We start from the raw sequence: 14,183 nt of genomic DNA on the forward strand, positions 1-14,183 counted from the left end.
TTTCCAACTCTTTACTTCTCTCCCTTCCTCTCTGTAAAAAATCAATAAAATATATTAAAAAAATAAAAATGAAACTTGACTTTGCTTTTTTAGATCCCTTGTATTTTCCTATAAATTTTAGAATTGGCTTGTAAAAACAAAACAAAACAGCCTCCTGGAATTTAATTGGGATTATATGATAGATCAATTTGGGGAGACTTGACATCTTAAGAATACTGCATCATCTGATTCATGAATTTGGCATAGCTATCCATTTTTGTATGTTTTTGAATTTTACTCTGCTTTCGTTTTTATTAGTATATAGCTCTGGTGTATATTTTGTCAAATTTATCCTTAATTATGACATAGGTTTTGATGTTATTAAACATAGTACTCTTTAATTTCTTGTTATTTGTTACTAGTATTTAGAAATACAACTGACTTTTTAAAATTGATGTTGTATCTTGCAACATCACTGATTAGCCAATGAAAAGGGTAGCAGCCGTACGCTAATTACCATGTTTCTCTTTTTTATTAGTAGATAGCTCTGGTGTATATTTTGTCAAATTTATCCTTAATTATGACATAGGTTTTGATGTTATTAAACATAGTACTCTTTAATTTCTTGTTATTTGTTACTAGTATTTAGAAATACAACTGACTTTTTAAAATTGATGTTGTATCTTGCAACACTGCTAAATTTACATACTATTTCTAGGAGCTTTATTATAGATTCAGTCTGTGGTTTGTTTTTTTTAAGTTGGATTTCTATACACATTATTATGTTGTCTGTGAATAAAAAAAGTCTTACTTCTTTATTTCTAATTGTTATGCTTTTGTTTCTTCCTTTTTGTTGTCAATTTTTCCCACTGACTTTTTTTTAGAGAGATTGGAAGGGAGAAAGGGGGAAGGAGACAGAGACAGATGAAAGAGAGAGAAGAAGAGAAAGAGAGAGAGAGAGAGAGAGAGAGAGATTTGGGATTTTTGTGTTTAATTATTTTAATCAGTTTTTCTATCAGTTGCCAAGGAGAGGTGTTAAAATATCAGGTATGTGCCCTTGACTGGGAATCGAATCCTCAACCCTACGTTCTGCAGGCCAACACTCTAACCATTGAACCACACCCACCAGGGCTGTTTCTTGCCTTATTGTACTAGTTAGAATCACCAATACAATATTGAATAGAACTGACCTGTTCTTTATTTTAGAAGGAAAGCACTGAGTGTTTATTATCAAACAAAAAAATATGTCTTACACAGGCTCTTCTATTGAAGTAAAAGAGAATACTTTGCAATTCATATTAGGACACCAGCATCACCTTGACAGCAAAATCTAACAAGCAAGATTCCAGAAAGAAAAGGCATAACCCAACCAGCTGCTATGATGCCCACTGAAAACCAGGGGGCAGACACTCAATGCAGGAGCTGCCCCCTGGTGGTCAGTGCGCTCCCACAGGGGGAGCACTGCTCAGGCCGAAGCTGGGCTCATGGCTAGCAACAGCAGCTGTGGCAACAGGAGCCTCTCCTGACTCGGCAGCAACACTAACCAGTGGGGAGCAGCGGCAGCAGGCACAGTGGGCCGGGATGAGAGTGAGTGGCAGGGCACCTGGCCCCAGTTCAGGCTCCTCCCTGGCCACCTGCTGCTTGGTGCACTGCTACATCCCCTGAGGGTCCTGGATTGCGAGTGACTATGTCACAGCTTATAAACTGCTACATCCCACACACAGTTCAACAAGGAAGTTGGCTTCTGCAGCATTTGAAAAAGAGATTCATGGCTGCTTAATTTTAATTCATCAGAAAAATCTACAAACTGTCTACATCCTATTTATTCTACATGGGGATGAACATGCATTCCTATATATTAGGAACAGTCTCTGAGATTCAAAAATTAAAAAACTGGCAAAACTACTCTAACACTGAAAAAACAGGATGATGCAGCGATGACATGCATGGACTCTGGCTTGCACATTTTGTGGTCACCCCTGATTCTGACACTTATAACTGTGTGACAAAGCCAATTAATTAACTTCTCTCTGCTTCAGTTTTTCCACCCATAAAATGGTGAAAATGGTACTACTGCCTCAGAAGGATCATGTTATGTACTACTTTTTATAATCAGGGCAAAAAAATGTAGCTGCCCATACAACAGCAAGATGCCTTTCATCTGTATGAAAAGTATGGTCACTGGTGCATGCAGTGTCCTGGATTGCGAGAGGGATGTCTGACTGCTGGTTTAGGCCCGATCCCCATGGGCCTAAAACGGCAGTCGGACATCCCCTGAGTGGTCCCGGATTGCAAGAGAGCACAGGCAGGGCTGAGGGACTGCCCCCCCCCCAGTGCACGAATTTCGTGTACCAGGCCTCTAGTATAAAAATAATAAAACATCACAATGAAGTTAGGTTTATTTCAGGAACACACAATTAAATAATTGGAAATCAACCAATGCAATTCACCATGTTAACAGAATAAATGAGAAAAGGGGATGGGGCCTAAGCTGGCAATCAGACATCCCTCTGGCAGCCCACTAGCCCTCAGGGGATGTCAACCTGCCAGCTTACTAGTAGGCCTGCTCCCCGGGGGAGTGGGCCTAAGCCAGTGGTCAGCAAACTGCGGCTCGCGAGCCACATGCAGCTCTTTGGCCCCTTGAGTGTGGCCACAAAGTTTCAATCGCACTGTACGTGCGCGCCCACACATGGTATTTTGTGAAAGAGCCACACTCAAGGGGCCTCAGTTTGCCGACCACTGGCCTAAGCTATCAGTCGGACATCTTTAGAGCTACCAAGAAGAAGGGAGAGGCTCCCGCCACTGCCGCTGCGTTGGCCGCCGTCAGCCTGGCTTGTGGCTGAGCAGAGCTCCCACTGTGGGAGCACATTGACCACCAGGGGGAAGCTCCTATGTTGAGCGTCTGTCCTCTGATGGTCAGTGCACATCATAGCGACCGGTTGTTCCCAGTCATTCTGCCCTTAGGGTCAATTTGCATATTACCCTTTTATTATATAGGAATAGCCAAAAAATGGAAATAACCCAAATATTCATCTACAAATGAATGTATAAATAGTTAAGATATAATCACATATAATAAAACTAGAGGCCCAGTGCATGAATTCGGTCACAGGTGGGGTCCCTCAGCCTGGCTGGTGATCGGGGCCAATCATGGCTGTCTTGCCAAGTCCCTATGGGGGTGATTGGGGCCGGCAGGCCTGGGATGGGGAGGGCTGCAGGAGGTTGGCCCACTGCGGGAGGTTGGCCCACCATGGGAGGTTGGCTGTGGGAGTGCACTGACCACCAGGGGGCAGCTCCTGCATTAAGGGTCTGCCCCGTGGTGTTCAGTGAGCATCATAGCAACTGGTCGTTCAGTCATTTGGTCGTAATGTATATATATATTTAAATCATTACAAATAAGTGATCAGTTATACCAAACAATATGGATGAATCTTAATAACATAATGAGCCAAAATTGCCCAACACCAAGTCACAATACAGTATGATACATTTTTAGAAATGACAAAATAAACAATATACAATTTCCACATAAATTTATATGTGCTAAAACTTTTTTAAAATAATCAAAATGGCCGAAACCGGTTTGGCTCAGTGGATAGAGTGTCGGCCTGCGGACTGAAAGGTCCCAGGTTCGATTCCAGTCAAGGGCATGTACCTGGGTTGCAGGCACATCCCCAGTGGGGGGTGTGCAGGAGGCAGCTGATCGATGTTTCTCTCTCATTGATGTTTCTAACTCTCTATCTCTCTCCCTTCCTCTCTGTAAAAAATCAATAAAATATATTTTAAAAAAATAAAATAAAATAATCAAAATGGCCCTAGCTGGTTTGTCTCAGTGGATAAAGTATCAGCCTGCGGACTAAACGGTCCTGGGTTCGATTCCAGTCAAGGGCACACGCCTGGGTTGCAGGCTCGATCCCCAGTGGGGGGCGTGCAGGAGGCAGCCAATCAATGATTCTCTCTCATCATTGATGTTTCTATCTCTCTCTTCCTCTCTGAAATCAATAAAAAAATATTTTTTTAAAAAACATCAAAATGATTAACAGTTTAGTAGTCATGTCTGGTGAGAGAATCAGAGTACCAGATAAGCAAGTAGCATACAAGTAAATATCAGTCATTAGTAATGTTACAGTCCTTGAATTAGTTGGTGAGACCAAGGATGTTTAATATGATAAATAAACAAATTAATTAAATAAATAGGCCTATGCATATAACATAATACTGTGCCATAATACAAATTTTATTATTAATGAAATTCTGTGAATCTGATGTCCAAAATATGCAACATAAAAAAATACAATTTTCAAATGTATTAGATAGTAAGACAAAATATACTAGGTTTGAAAGTTACTGTTCTTCAATCATTAATAAACATTTAAGCACCCAATTACCTGTTTGTGTTAATTCCATTTCTGATCTAAATTCATAAATAGTAAAATTTAAAGGAATGGTGGGTGCTTAAAAACACAAATAAATGTATAGGTATAAGATATTTTTACAATATATATTTAGAGATGAAACTTACCTTAAAAATTATCTAAAAAGAAGTACAAATGAATATTTGCTATATGTCAAACTCTACTCTTGTCATGAATTATAATACTGATCCTCAAAAACTCTATGACATGGATACCATTATTATCAACATTTTATTTGTGAGGAAACTTTGGCTGAAAGGATTAAAAGACATTTGTTCAAGTACACAAAGCTCACAGGCAGAGCTGTAATTTGATCCCAGATTTATTTGAATTCTGAACCTGCATATTTATCTATACATTTGTACTGCCTCACTTAATAACACAGGATATAGGTAGAAAGCTCAACTTAGAAATGTCTAAAATCACGCATCAAGGCAGTGGCAGAACTGGGACTAAAAGGTATTAAGTACCATATACCATTATAACAAGTACTTTATGACATTTCCCATCCAATACTCTTTCCATTCTATTAACTCATTCAGTTAAAAAGTCTCAAAATGGCCATGACCTATTAATTTCTCTTCATTAGTGTAAATTAGCAAAATGTATAATCACAATAACTATTCCAGACTTAACCTGTAGATGCATTTCTATATGAATCCATATTATGTATAATACTCATGTATACAAAGATTATAAAAAATAGCACAATGAAAACTATCTGCCACAACTTATTCCCTAATACTTACAAAATTATTTAAAATTTTAGTTTTAGTCAATTGTAAAAGAGGATTTAATATGATATTGCAATGGGCAACATTTTTTAGAAAACATTTCTCACCTGTTCTGAGTGATCTGAATCGCTTTCTTGAGGTAAAGAATAAGGTGCTCCTGTTGATTCTTGAAGCTTTTCTTTTAACTTAGCATTTTCTTGCTCTTTTTGAAATAGCTGATTCTGAAGGCTAACAACACTTTGCCGGAGCATAGCTTCACTTGATTTTGTGGTTTCAAAACAAATATGTAACTCATTGTAAAGCTGTTTTGAAAAATACATCCAAATCTATTAATAACCAATTAAAAATATACAAATTCATGATAGTCCTGCACTCAATATAAAACCACAACTGATATTTAAAAATGCAATATGATTATTGGCCAGCATAATATAGGAAAATGTACTAAATTTCTAAGGAGGATGGAAACACTTTAAGCTAGCTATATTAATCTTGGATGGTTCCATTAAAAAAGGACTTGAACTGAGCCATTGGTGGTATTATAGAAATGGAATGAAAATAAAAGGTCATTCTAACGGTGGCAGAAATGTGAGAAAATAATGTACAGTGACAGGAAAGGACAGAAAGGGAGCATAAGACATATCAACCTAATTAGACTTAATATGCACATTTGAAATAAAAAACAAGAGTCTTTCATTGAAAGTTCGTTAAGGTGGACCTTAACTGATATATTCCCATTTAGGATAAATTAGCATCTACTGCTAAAATAGGCGAGGAGGGACAGAAGAAATGGTAAGAGATAAAGTCAGGCAAGAAGACTATAGACAGAAGGTAAAGACACCCCACAGACAACAGGGAATTATTAAAGACTTTGAACAAAGTGTGATAAAATAGAAGCAATGTTCTGAAGGGCATGATATATAACTTTAATTTTTTAACTCAAGGCAATGTGCATTAAATTTAAAATTAGAATTTATTAAAACTGTGAGATAGCACATGGTACATAAGTGGCATCAAGCAGTCATATATGATTAACAATGGTAGTTTTCCAATACTCATGAACTTATTTCTGATGAAAATCCCAACTTTTGATTGTGATTTAATGAGACCTAATTCACTTTGTGGTAACTGATTTAAATAAAGAATCTATATGTATATTTGTTGATGAAACTGAGAAAGTGATCCAAGAGCTAAGATTTGTGTTGTTGTTATATAGATATATATATGGCTGATAGTGAGATCTCTCTCTATATGTATGGCTAACAGGAAGATCTTGTAACCAAAGTAAAATCCCCGACGGGATCTCAAAATTATGTAGCTAATACAGCAGGTTCTTAGATGGGGAGAATCTTCCATTAGGCCTTGCTTTATGGAAAGAAACCTAACTACACAAAAGATGGCACAGTACTTTTATGTATGTATGCTATACTTTAATTTCTAAAAGTTTACAATCAAAAAAGGCTTGTGAAATCTCTTAATGCTTTTTCTCAGACATATACTTTGCCATAAAAACAAGATTCTCCAAACCATTCCTCTGACATGTAATTAGCTCAATATACTTTTTAATTTTCTAAGGCATTATACCTCTATATTATTATAGATACTTTAAACAATCCATTTCACTTTACAGCCAAAGTCTAAGCAATTTTTATAAAGGAAGGTTTGCCAATATGATCTATAAAGAATTTCAGGACATAAATTTGTACTTTCCTTTCCAATTACCTTTATACCAGGAAGTATGTCCAATGTCCTTTCCACAGCTGATACCGTCACATATTCTAGGAGGGAAGAGCGAGTAGAAACCTGACAGCTTTGAGGAACAATGAAGGGATCAGAGTAGGTCCTACAGTGACCTACCTGTACTATGTTGCTGCTTTCATGACTGAGTTCAGGGCAGGAAAAGAAATGCACAAAATCTGGAGACAAGAGCTAAGCTGACTTGAAAGATTTGAAACTAGGATGAGTGAAGGTCTGCCCAAGAGCATACAGAGTCAAACATTCCATTGAAAAGTTATTTAACCACTTTCTCTTATTTGTATGCTTTTTTAGTATTAACCAGCCTTACCCAAGCAGTACAAATTAACATCTTTGGAGGAAAATTATAGAAAGTAATATTATTAAAGAATTTATAGATTTCAAATTATACATCAGTAAAAATATATTTGAAAAAAGAATTTACTCCCTGGCTGGTGTTGCTAAGTGGTTAGAGTGACGACCCGCACATCGATTCCTGGTCAAGGGCATTACCTGAGTTGCAGGTTCGATCCCTGGCCTGGTCAGGGAGTGTGCAGGAGGCAGGCAACCAATCGATGTGTCTCTCTCCCTCATCGATGTTTCTCTCTCTCTCCCCCTCCCACCTTCCCTTCCATTCTCTCTAAAAATCAATGGAAAAAATATCCTTGGGTGAGGATTAACCAAAAAATAATAAATAAAATATATAAATAAATAAATACATAAATAAGAATTTACAGATTTCGGATATTTGAGAATATCGTGAACGTTGATAAGTATTGACAAAGAAAAACTCATTTCCCTCCCATTGCCCAAGGTGCAGGCATGATGATAATGTACAATCAGGACTGAGAATAAATTTACTTCCATTGGTGCCAAGGATAAGGTATATTTTTCTCTTGAGTGTCATGTCTTGAGATCTTCCCTCACAGATATAAGGCTCTGTGCCTAATCATTTATGGAAGAAGGCTCTATCTTAATGTCTTTTTCCTCGTCTCCTGTCTCTTCTGTCTTGTTTCCATAAAAATGAAGACTAACAGCAATCTTCTGTATTCTCTACTTTGCTCTCTCTGCCATGCAGCTTATGCAGTTGTATTCCTTCCTATTCAGAAGTTGCTCTGGCTTGATCTGATATCACTGAGTAGGCAACTCTAGAAACTGAGGCAAGCTCTGTCTTTCTCTGAAACATCCTTCCAAGCAACAGATAAAAAAGAACTGAGAAAGCCTGGAATAGATGATCTAGACCTAGACCAGCCCTGCTCCGGGAATTAGGACAAAATCTCTCTTTTTCCTTATTCATATTCCAATGTACATCTCCTACTTGCATATTTTCTTTGATAGCTGCATGGGCTTCACTTATTTAATAGGAATAAGACCACTCAGTTGTGAACTTAGAGTAAAGAATGCAAAGACAGCCTTTAGCCATTTTTAATTCTAGGCCCAGTCTACCAGTAAATTTGGCTTAAAAAAAAGAAGTCTTCAATGAAGTTAAGATTATTTTTTCATTTCTAATATATTTTATGGTGATGAATCCCTAGGATAATAGAATATTTATTTTTCTAGATCTTGCAAGGGGCAACGGTTTAGGATATTCCAGTCCCCTGATTAAGTACCATCTATTCTCATCTCATTAATAACAGTAGAGTGGGTAAAAAAAAAAAGTTCTCAAGTGAGTAAATTAGATAATATAGTAATTTCATTCATCTGCAATGGTTTAGGCATCTTGAGTTAATAACTCTTTCCATATTAACAACTGCTTACAGCAGTTTTCAGAGGAACTTTTCTCTACAATTTCTTTCCTCTAATAGTCGATAATATGGAATGTATCAGCATCTTTTGCAAAATTCTGGCCTATGCAAACATTTAATCATATATTCCCTTATATACTTTAGAAGTATACTCCTCATAATTCCTGAGTAACTTATTATGCTTATTATTCTTCAAGCAATAGTTTGTTGAAGAAATTAAAAAATGAAAAAAGATTGAGGATTTCCAAGAGACAGAAAGCAAGTTATCTCCAGAAACAGGGCCCCAAACTTCAAGTCCTTTAATTTTCAGGGGCTGAGACTACAGCATTCTTTTGCCCATATTTTTTTATTAGTGCTGAGAAACAAAATGGTATTTTATTTACCTTAAAAAAATAAAAATATATGCTCTGTGACCCAATAACTAATTTGCTTAAAAAACAAAATTTCCATATTTAGTGAGTAAGTATACTATTTGCTACTCTGATTGAGACAGTAAGTTCTACAGGTGAAAAATTTTATCTCTTTATAGTAGAAAAATGAGAAGGCAAAGTTCTGATTTAACATGCAGTTTAAACTAAAACTATGCATAACCTAACTCCTTATTCTCCTGGATTGATATTAGCTCATGTCATATAATTATGATTAAATAGAACAAAAGGTGATAAAATACATATTTAGAATGCAAAACATGTTAGGTGATCTAGAAATCATAATTATACAATTCCCACCTTTATTTAAAGGTACACATGTATACACCAACAAAGGTAGAAAAATTATTAGAACTTATATAAATGGCTACATAGTCAGAGGAAGAAAACACACTAGCTTACTTTTATTTCTCCTGGGTGTTTTTCTTCCAGAGCAGCCATGAACGTTACTTGTTGGGTAGTTTCATTTATAGGACTAATGGTCTGTTATACAGATCTGTGGAAAAATATGACACACCTCTATTGTGTGTTCAAAATTCTTTTCAGTTTTCTCTCTTCACCTTTGTCTCTTACCCCTCATCCTGCTACTGTGGGCAACAGATTTTTGTTTGTTTGTTTGTTTGTTTTGTTTTGTTTTTAAGTATATTTTATTTATTTCAGACAGGAAAGGAGAGGAAGAGAGAGATAGAAATATCAATGATGAGAGGGAATCATTGATCGGCTGCCTCCCGCACATTGGACTGAGTCCACAACCCAGGCATGTAACCTTGATTGGAATCGAACCTGGGACCCCTCGGTTCTCAGGCCGACGCTCTATCCACTAAGCCAAACCGGCTAGGGCTGGGCAACAGTTTTTCTTATGTCTTCACATACTGAAATGGATACTATGATAGAAATCATCTTAATAATGGAAAAAAGAGGAGAAATGGGAGGGAAACAAAAAAAAGTAAAGAGAGAGGAAACAGACATAAACTAATTAGAAACAATAACTTAAGAATACCTAATTCTTAAAGTAGCAAGCTTAGTAAGAATTAGAGATAAACTATTAATATAATATTTTATTTATTTTTTATTCACCTGAGTCTTACAGCTAGGCCACAATTATTATTTGGAAAAAAAATAAATTAATTGATGTGAAAATATATTGGAAAATTTAATTTTTAAGTAAACAATTTTATCTCATTGTTGAATGGACTATTAAATTACTCCATTTATTGGAGGAAATTTTAGAAAAATACATGTGGAAGAGGAATAGAGACAAGTATTAAGTAAATTGCTCTAGGATTAGAATGAATAATTTAATATAAATGAAGACTGGAAGTCTGAAGAGTAGCGCACTCTTTACTTGTGATAAATAAAACAGTATGATCATTCCCAAATTAAAAAATCCTGAACTCCAAAATGAATACATTTTCAAGGAAAAAAGAAAAACAAGACCTCCTGCAGAAAATGAAAAATCTAAAGGAGATCAAAAAGTTAAAAATTGCAATGTTAGAGCAAAATTTAAAAAAAGCAAATTTGGACAATCAGTGGCTGAAAAATAATGATGGGGCTCTTTTCACACAGAATAACATGCTACATTGGAATATAAATTACCATGATATGGAAGCAAAAATTAAGAAATAAATATTTGAGTTAAATATGCAAATGAAAGAGAGAAAAATTTAAGTTATTAACAAGGTCCAATTTTTCATGTCATTTTAGCAATGGAGACTGGTTTAGAAACAAAAGCATAATGGGCAATCTCACATAAAACAAAAAGGTGGAGCTGGTTTATTTGAAGTGGAGAGGCTAGGACTACTCTTTCACTTGGTATCCACATCCTGATGGAATCCCAAAGGGAACAAATAATATAGATGGAAAAGCATGGTTCCAAAGCATCATTTAAAAGTATGTGTTTAAAGTTTACTTAATGGTTTATTTTATATTAATTACAGATATTGAATTTTTATGATGCATTTTTTAGAAGAGGAAGTTTAAACAAAACAAAACAGAAACACAGACTGCTCAATTTAACCTCTCTACGCCTTGGTTGCTTAACTATTATGAGGGAATAACATCAATCTCATAGGGTTGGCCTATATAGGAACTAACATAGTCATATGAATAACTCAGTACATGATACAAAATATACAGAATTCAATGAAGATGTGTATTTTAAGTACTAGCTATAATTATTGCTGCTGAGTCAGTCAGAAAACCTAAACAGCTGGGTAAGCATTCTTGAGGAAATCCTAAAACAACTGGAAAGTAGAATGACTATTCAAAAGAAACACACAAAATAAAGAGAGAAAAATCCTTGGGAAATATTGACCTGAAGACCTCACCACCATACACATTGTGTTTGTGCAGATTTGCCAATAAAATAACACAAAAATTCTATAATGAAAGACTGCTTTAGGTCATAAACTGGAATCCCACAAATAATTTCTCATAATAGAAAAGTAATTCCATTCTCCAAATCCATTCTGGTTTGGGGGCTATAGTCCTAGTATGTTTCATAGTAGTTATCAAAATTCAAATAAAAAATATCCTACAGAATAAATTTATATCTATATTTTAAATGTTTCCTCTTTAACAGCCAAAAAAAACCCTCAAAATTTTAAATATTACCAAATTGAATCATATTTCATTTTTAATTTTGAAGAATCACATATAAAGGGGAATAATAAAGAAATGTTGAAATCTGAAAAAATTGAATTTGACATATTTTTATAGGTTCATACATGTAAATTTACATTTTTATGACAGAATAAAAGCATACTTTTTGATATGATATACTTTCCGCTGTATGAACATCTTCCTGATTTCTCAGTACTTTTTGTGTGTCCATATTCAGAACCTGAAGCTGTTGGATCAGCTCTGCTTGCTGTGCTGTATGTGCACTGTTCTGTTTGTAAAGATTCTGCAGTTCCTGCAGCTCCTTCCTGTGCAAAGCAAGCAATAAATAGAGAGAAGCATGAATAAAGATCATCTCAGTTAAATAATTATGTTCATCTAGGTTATAGATCAGCTTCCAATTTTTCCATTTATTATTTTTTACTGCAGGCAAAAATATTAATAAAAGAAATAATATATAAAGTATTTACTATTTATCACATATATCTAGGAAGTATTGATAGAACTACTATGACTTTCAAAGCCAAATACTTATCAATTTTCTTTTATAGCTTGATAGTAATAAAAACCCTGGATATATAGACATAGTACCACCTTCTTACTGAAGTTAACTTACACTTCAGTCCCAGAAATTGGTAAGTATAGATGCCAATGACAGTTATCAGATAGTTTTGAATACAGGGTAAGTCAACCTTTCATTGTATACTAGAGGCCTGGTGCATGAAATTCGTGCACGGAAGGGGCGGTGTCCCTCAGCCCAACATGCACCCTCTCCACTCTGGAACCCCTCAAGGGATGTCCAACTGCCCGTTTACGCCCGATCCCAGTGGATCCTCTCACAATCCAGGACTGCTAGCTCCCAACTGCTCGCCTGCCTGCCTGCCTAATTGCCCCTAACTGCTTCTGCCTGCCAGCCTGATCACCCCTAACCACTCCCCTGCCAGACTGATCAACGCCTACCTTCTCCCCTGCTGGCCTAATTGCCCCTAACTGCCCTCCCCTGCTGGCCTGATCGCCCACAACTGCCCTCCCCTGCCAGCCATCTTGTGTGTTGGAGTGATGGTCAATTTGTATATTACCTCTTTATTATATAGGATTATACAGAACTTTAAATATATTAAAAAGAATCCCAAAAGACAAATGAAGTTTTCAAATCAAATTTCCTTACAGCACAATCAGTTTGCAACCTCAAAGCCTGAGCTGAATTCCTGTGACTCCTCTAATCTAGCTTGAAGGAAATGACAAGGAAAAAAATCAGAGGGAAGAAGAGTGATATAAGGTAAAACCAGTCCTTCCAACCTAACAAGGGTGAAATTGGTAAGTAAGGGGTCAAATGAAGTGGGATGGTAGTGATGATGACTTTAAAGGTCCAGGAAAACCAGACCTCTGGGAAAGATTCCTATGCCAGTGAATCGTGTGATACAGATCATATAAAAATAAAATATATTTTGCATATTCAATTTGAAGGGAAATATTTATAAATACATATTTCACAGAAATACCCTTTATGGTAGATATTTTGGAGACTATTGTTAAATGGAAACTTTTATTTACCTATAACTTCAAACTGGTGATTCATTCATATAAGATACATCTTTTAAAAAAAGGAACAAAAAAGATATGCACAGTTGTTAAAGATGGATGAATATTAATATGGGAGGAATAAGCTCTGATTTTAGAGGTTTAGAATATTAATGTCCTCCAAATCCAACAACCCCTACACCCATATGAAATTTGGGTGGACACAAACATTCAGAAACATGTACATTACACCATCTGTCTTAGTTCTTTCAGGCTGCTATAACAAAATATCATATCTGGGTGATGTGCAAACAACAAATTTGTTTTTTTCTTTTCCTATTTTATATTTTCCCATCACCATTTATCCCCTCTATGCCCTCTTCCACCTCTACTCACCCACCTCCTGCAATCACCACACTGTTGTCCATGTCGATGAGTTCTCCTTTTTTCTTTTTTGCTCAATACTGCCACACCCCTCCATCTACCCCCACCCCAACTAAAGCTGTCTGCCTGCTCTCTACCTATGAGTCTGTCTCTATTCTGCTTGATAATTCAGTTTGTTCAGTAATTCCACATATTAGTGAATTCATATGGTACTTGTTATTTTCTGGCTTATTTTCCTTAGCATAATGCCCTTCAGTTCCATCCATGATGTCACAAAAAGTAAAATTTACTTCCTTTTCCAGCAGAGTATTATTTCATTGTGTAAATGTACCTGTTGGCAAGGATGTAGAGAAAAGGGAACCCTTGTGCATTATTGGTGGGAATGAAAATTGGTGCAGCCACTATGGAAAGCAGTATGGAGTTGCCTCAAAAATTACAAATGGTACTGCCTTATGATCCAGCGATTCCACTTTTGGAAATCTATCTGAAGAAACCCAAAACATAATCCAAAAGAATATATGTACCCTATGTTTATTGCAGCATTTTTTATAACTAAAGGCCCAGTGCATGGATCCATGCACCAGTGGGGTCCCTCAGCCTGGCCTGCACCCTCTCACAATCAGG

The 14,183-nt window shown here is 36.1% G+C and overlaps 1 protein-coding gene across 1 annotated transcript in view; it reads right to left on the bottom strand.

The window, feature by feature from the left end:
• Nucleotides 1-14,183, bottom strand: part of CNTLN (centlein, centrosomal protein) — a 263,928-nt gene that overhangs the window by 160,302 nt on the left and 89,443 nt on the right. The window contains exons 8-9 of the mRNA XM_014542362.1: nt 11,800-11,962; nt 5,236-5,430 (exon numbers count right to left, since the gene is read on the bottom strand). Of these exons, the coding sequence (XP_014397848.1) occupies nt 5,236-5,430; nt 11,800-11,962 (358 nt within the window). The remainder of the gene's footprint in view (nt 1-5,235; nt 5,431-11,799; nt 11,963-14,183) is intronic.

This window comes from Myotis brandtii, unplaced genomic scaffold (assembly GCF_000412655.1).
Source record: "Myotis brandtii unplaced genomic scaffold, ASM41265v1 scaffold30, whole genome shotgun sequence".
NCBI classification, from domain to species: domain Eukaryota; kingdom Metazoa; phylum Chordata; class Mammalia; order Chiroptera; family Vespertilionidae; genus Myotis; species Myotis brandtii.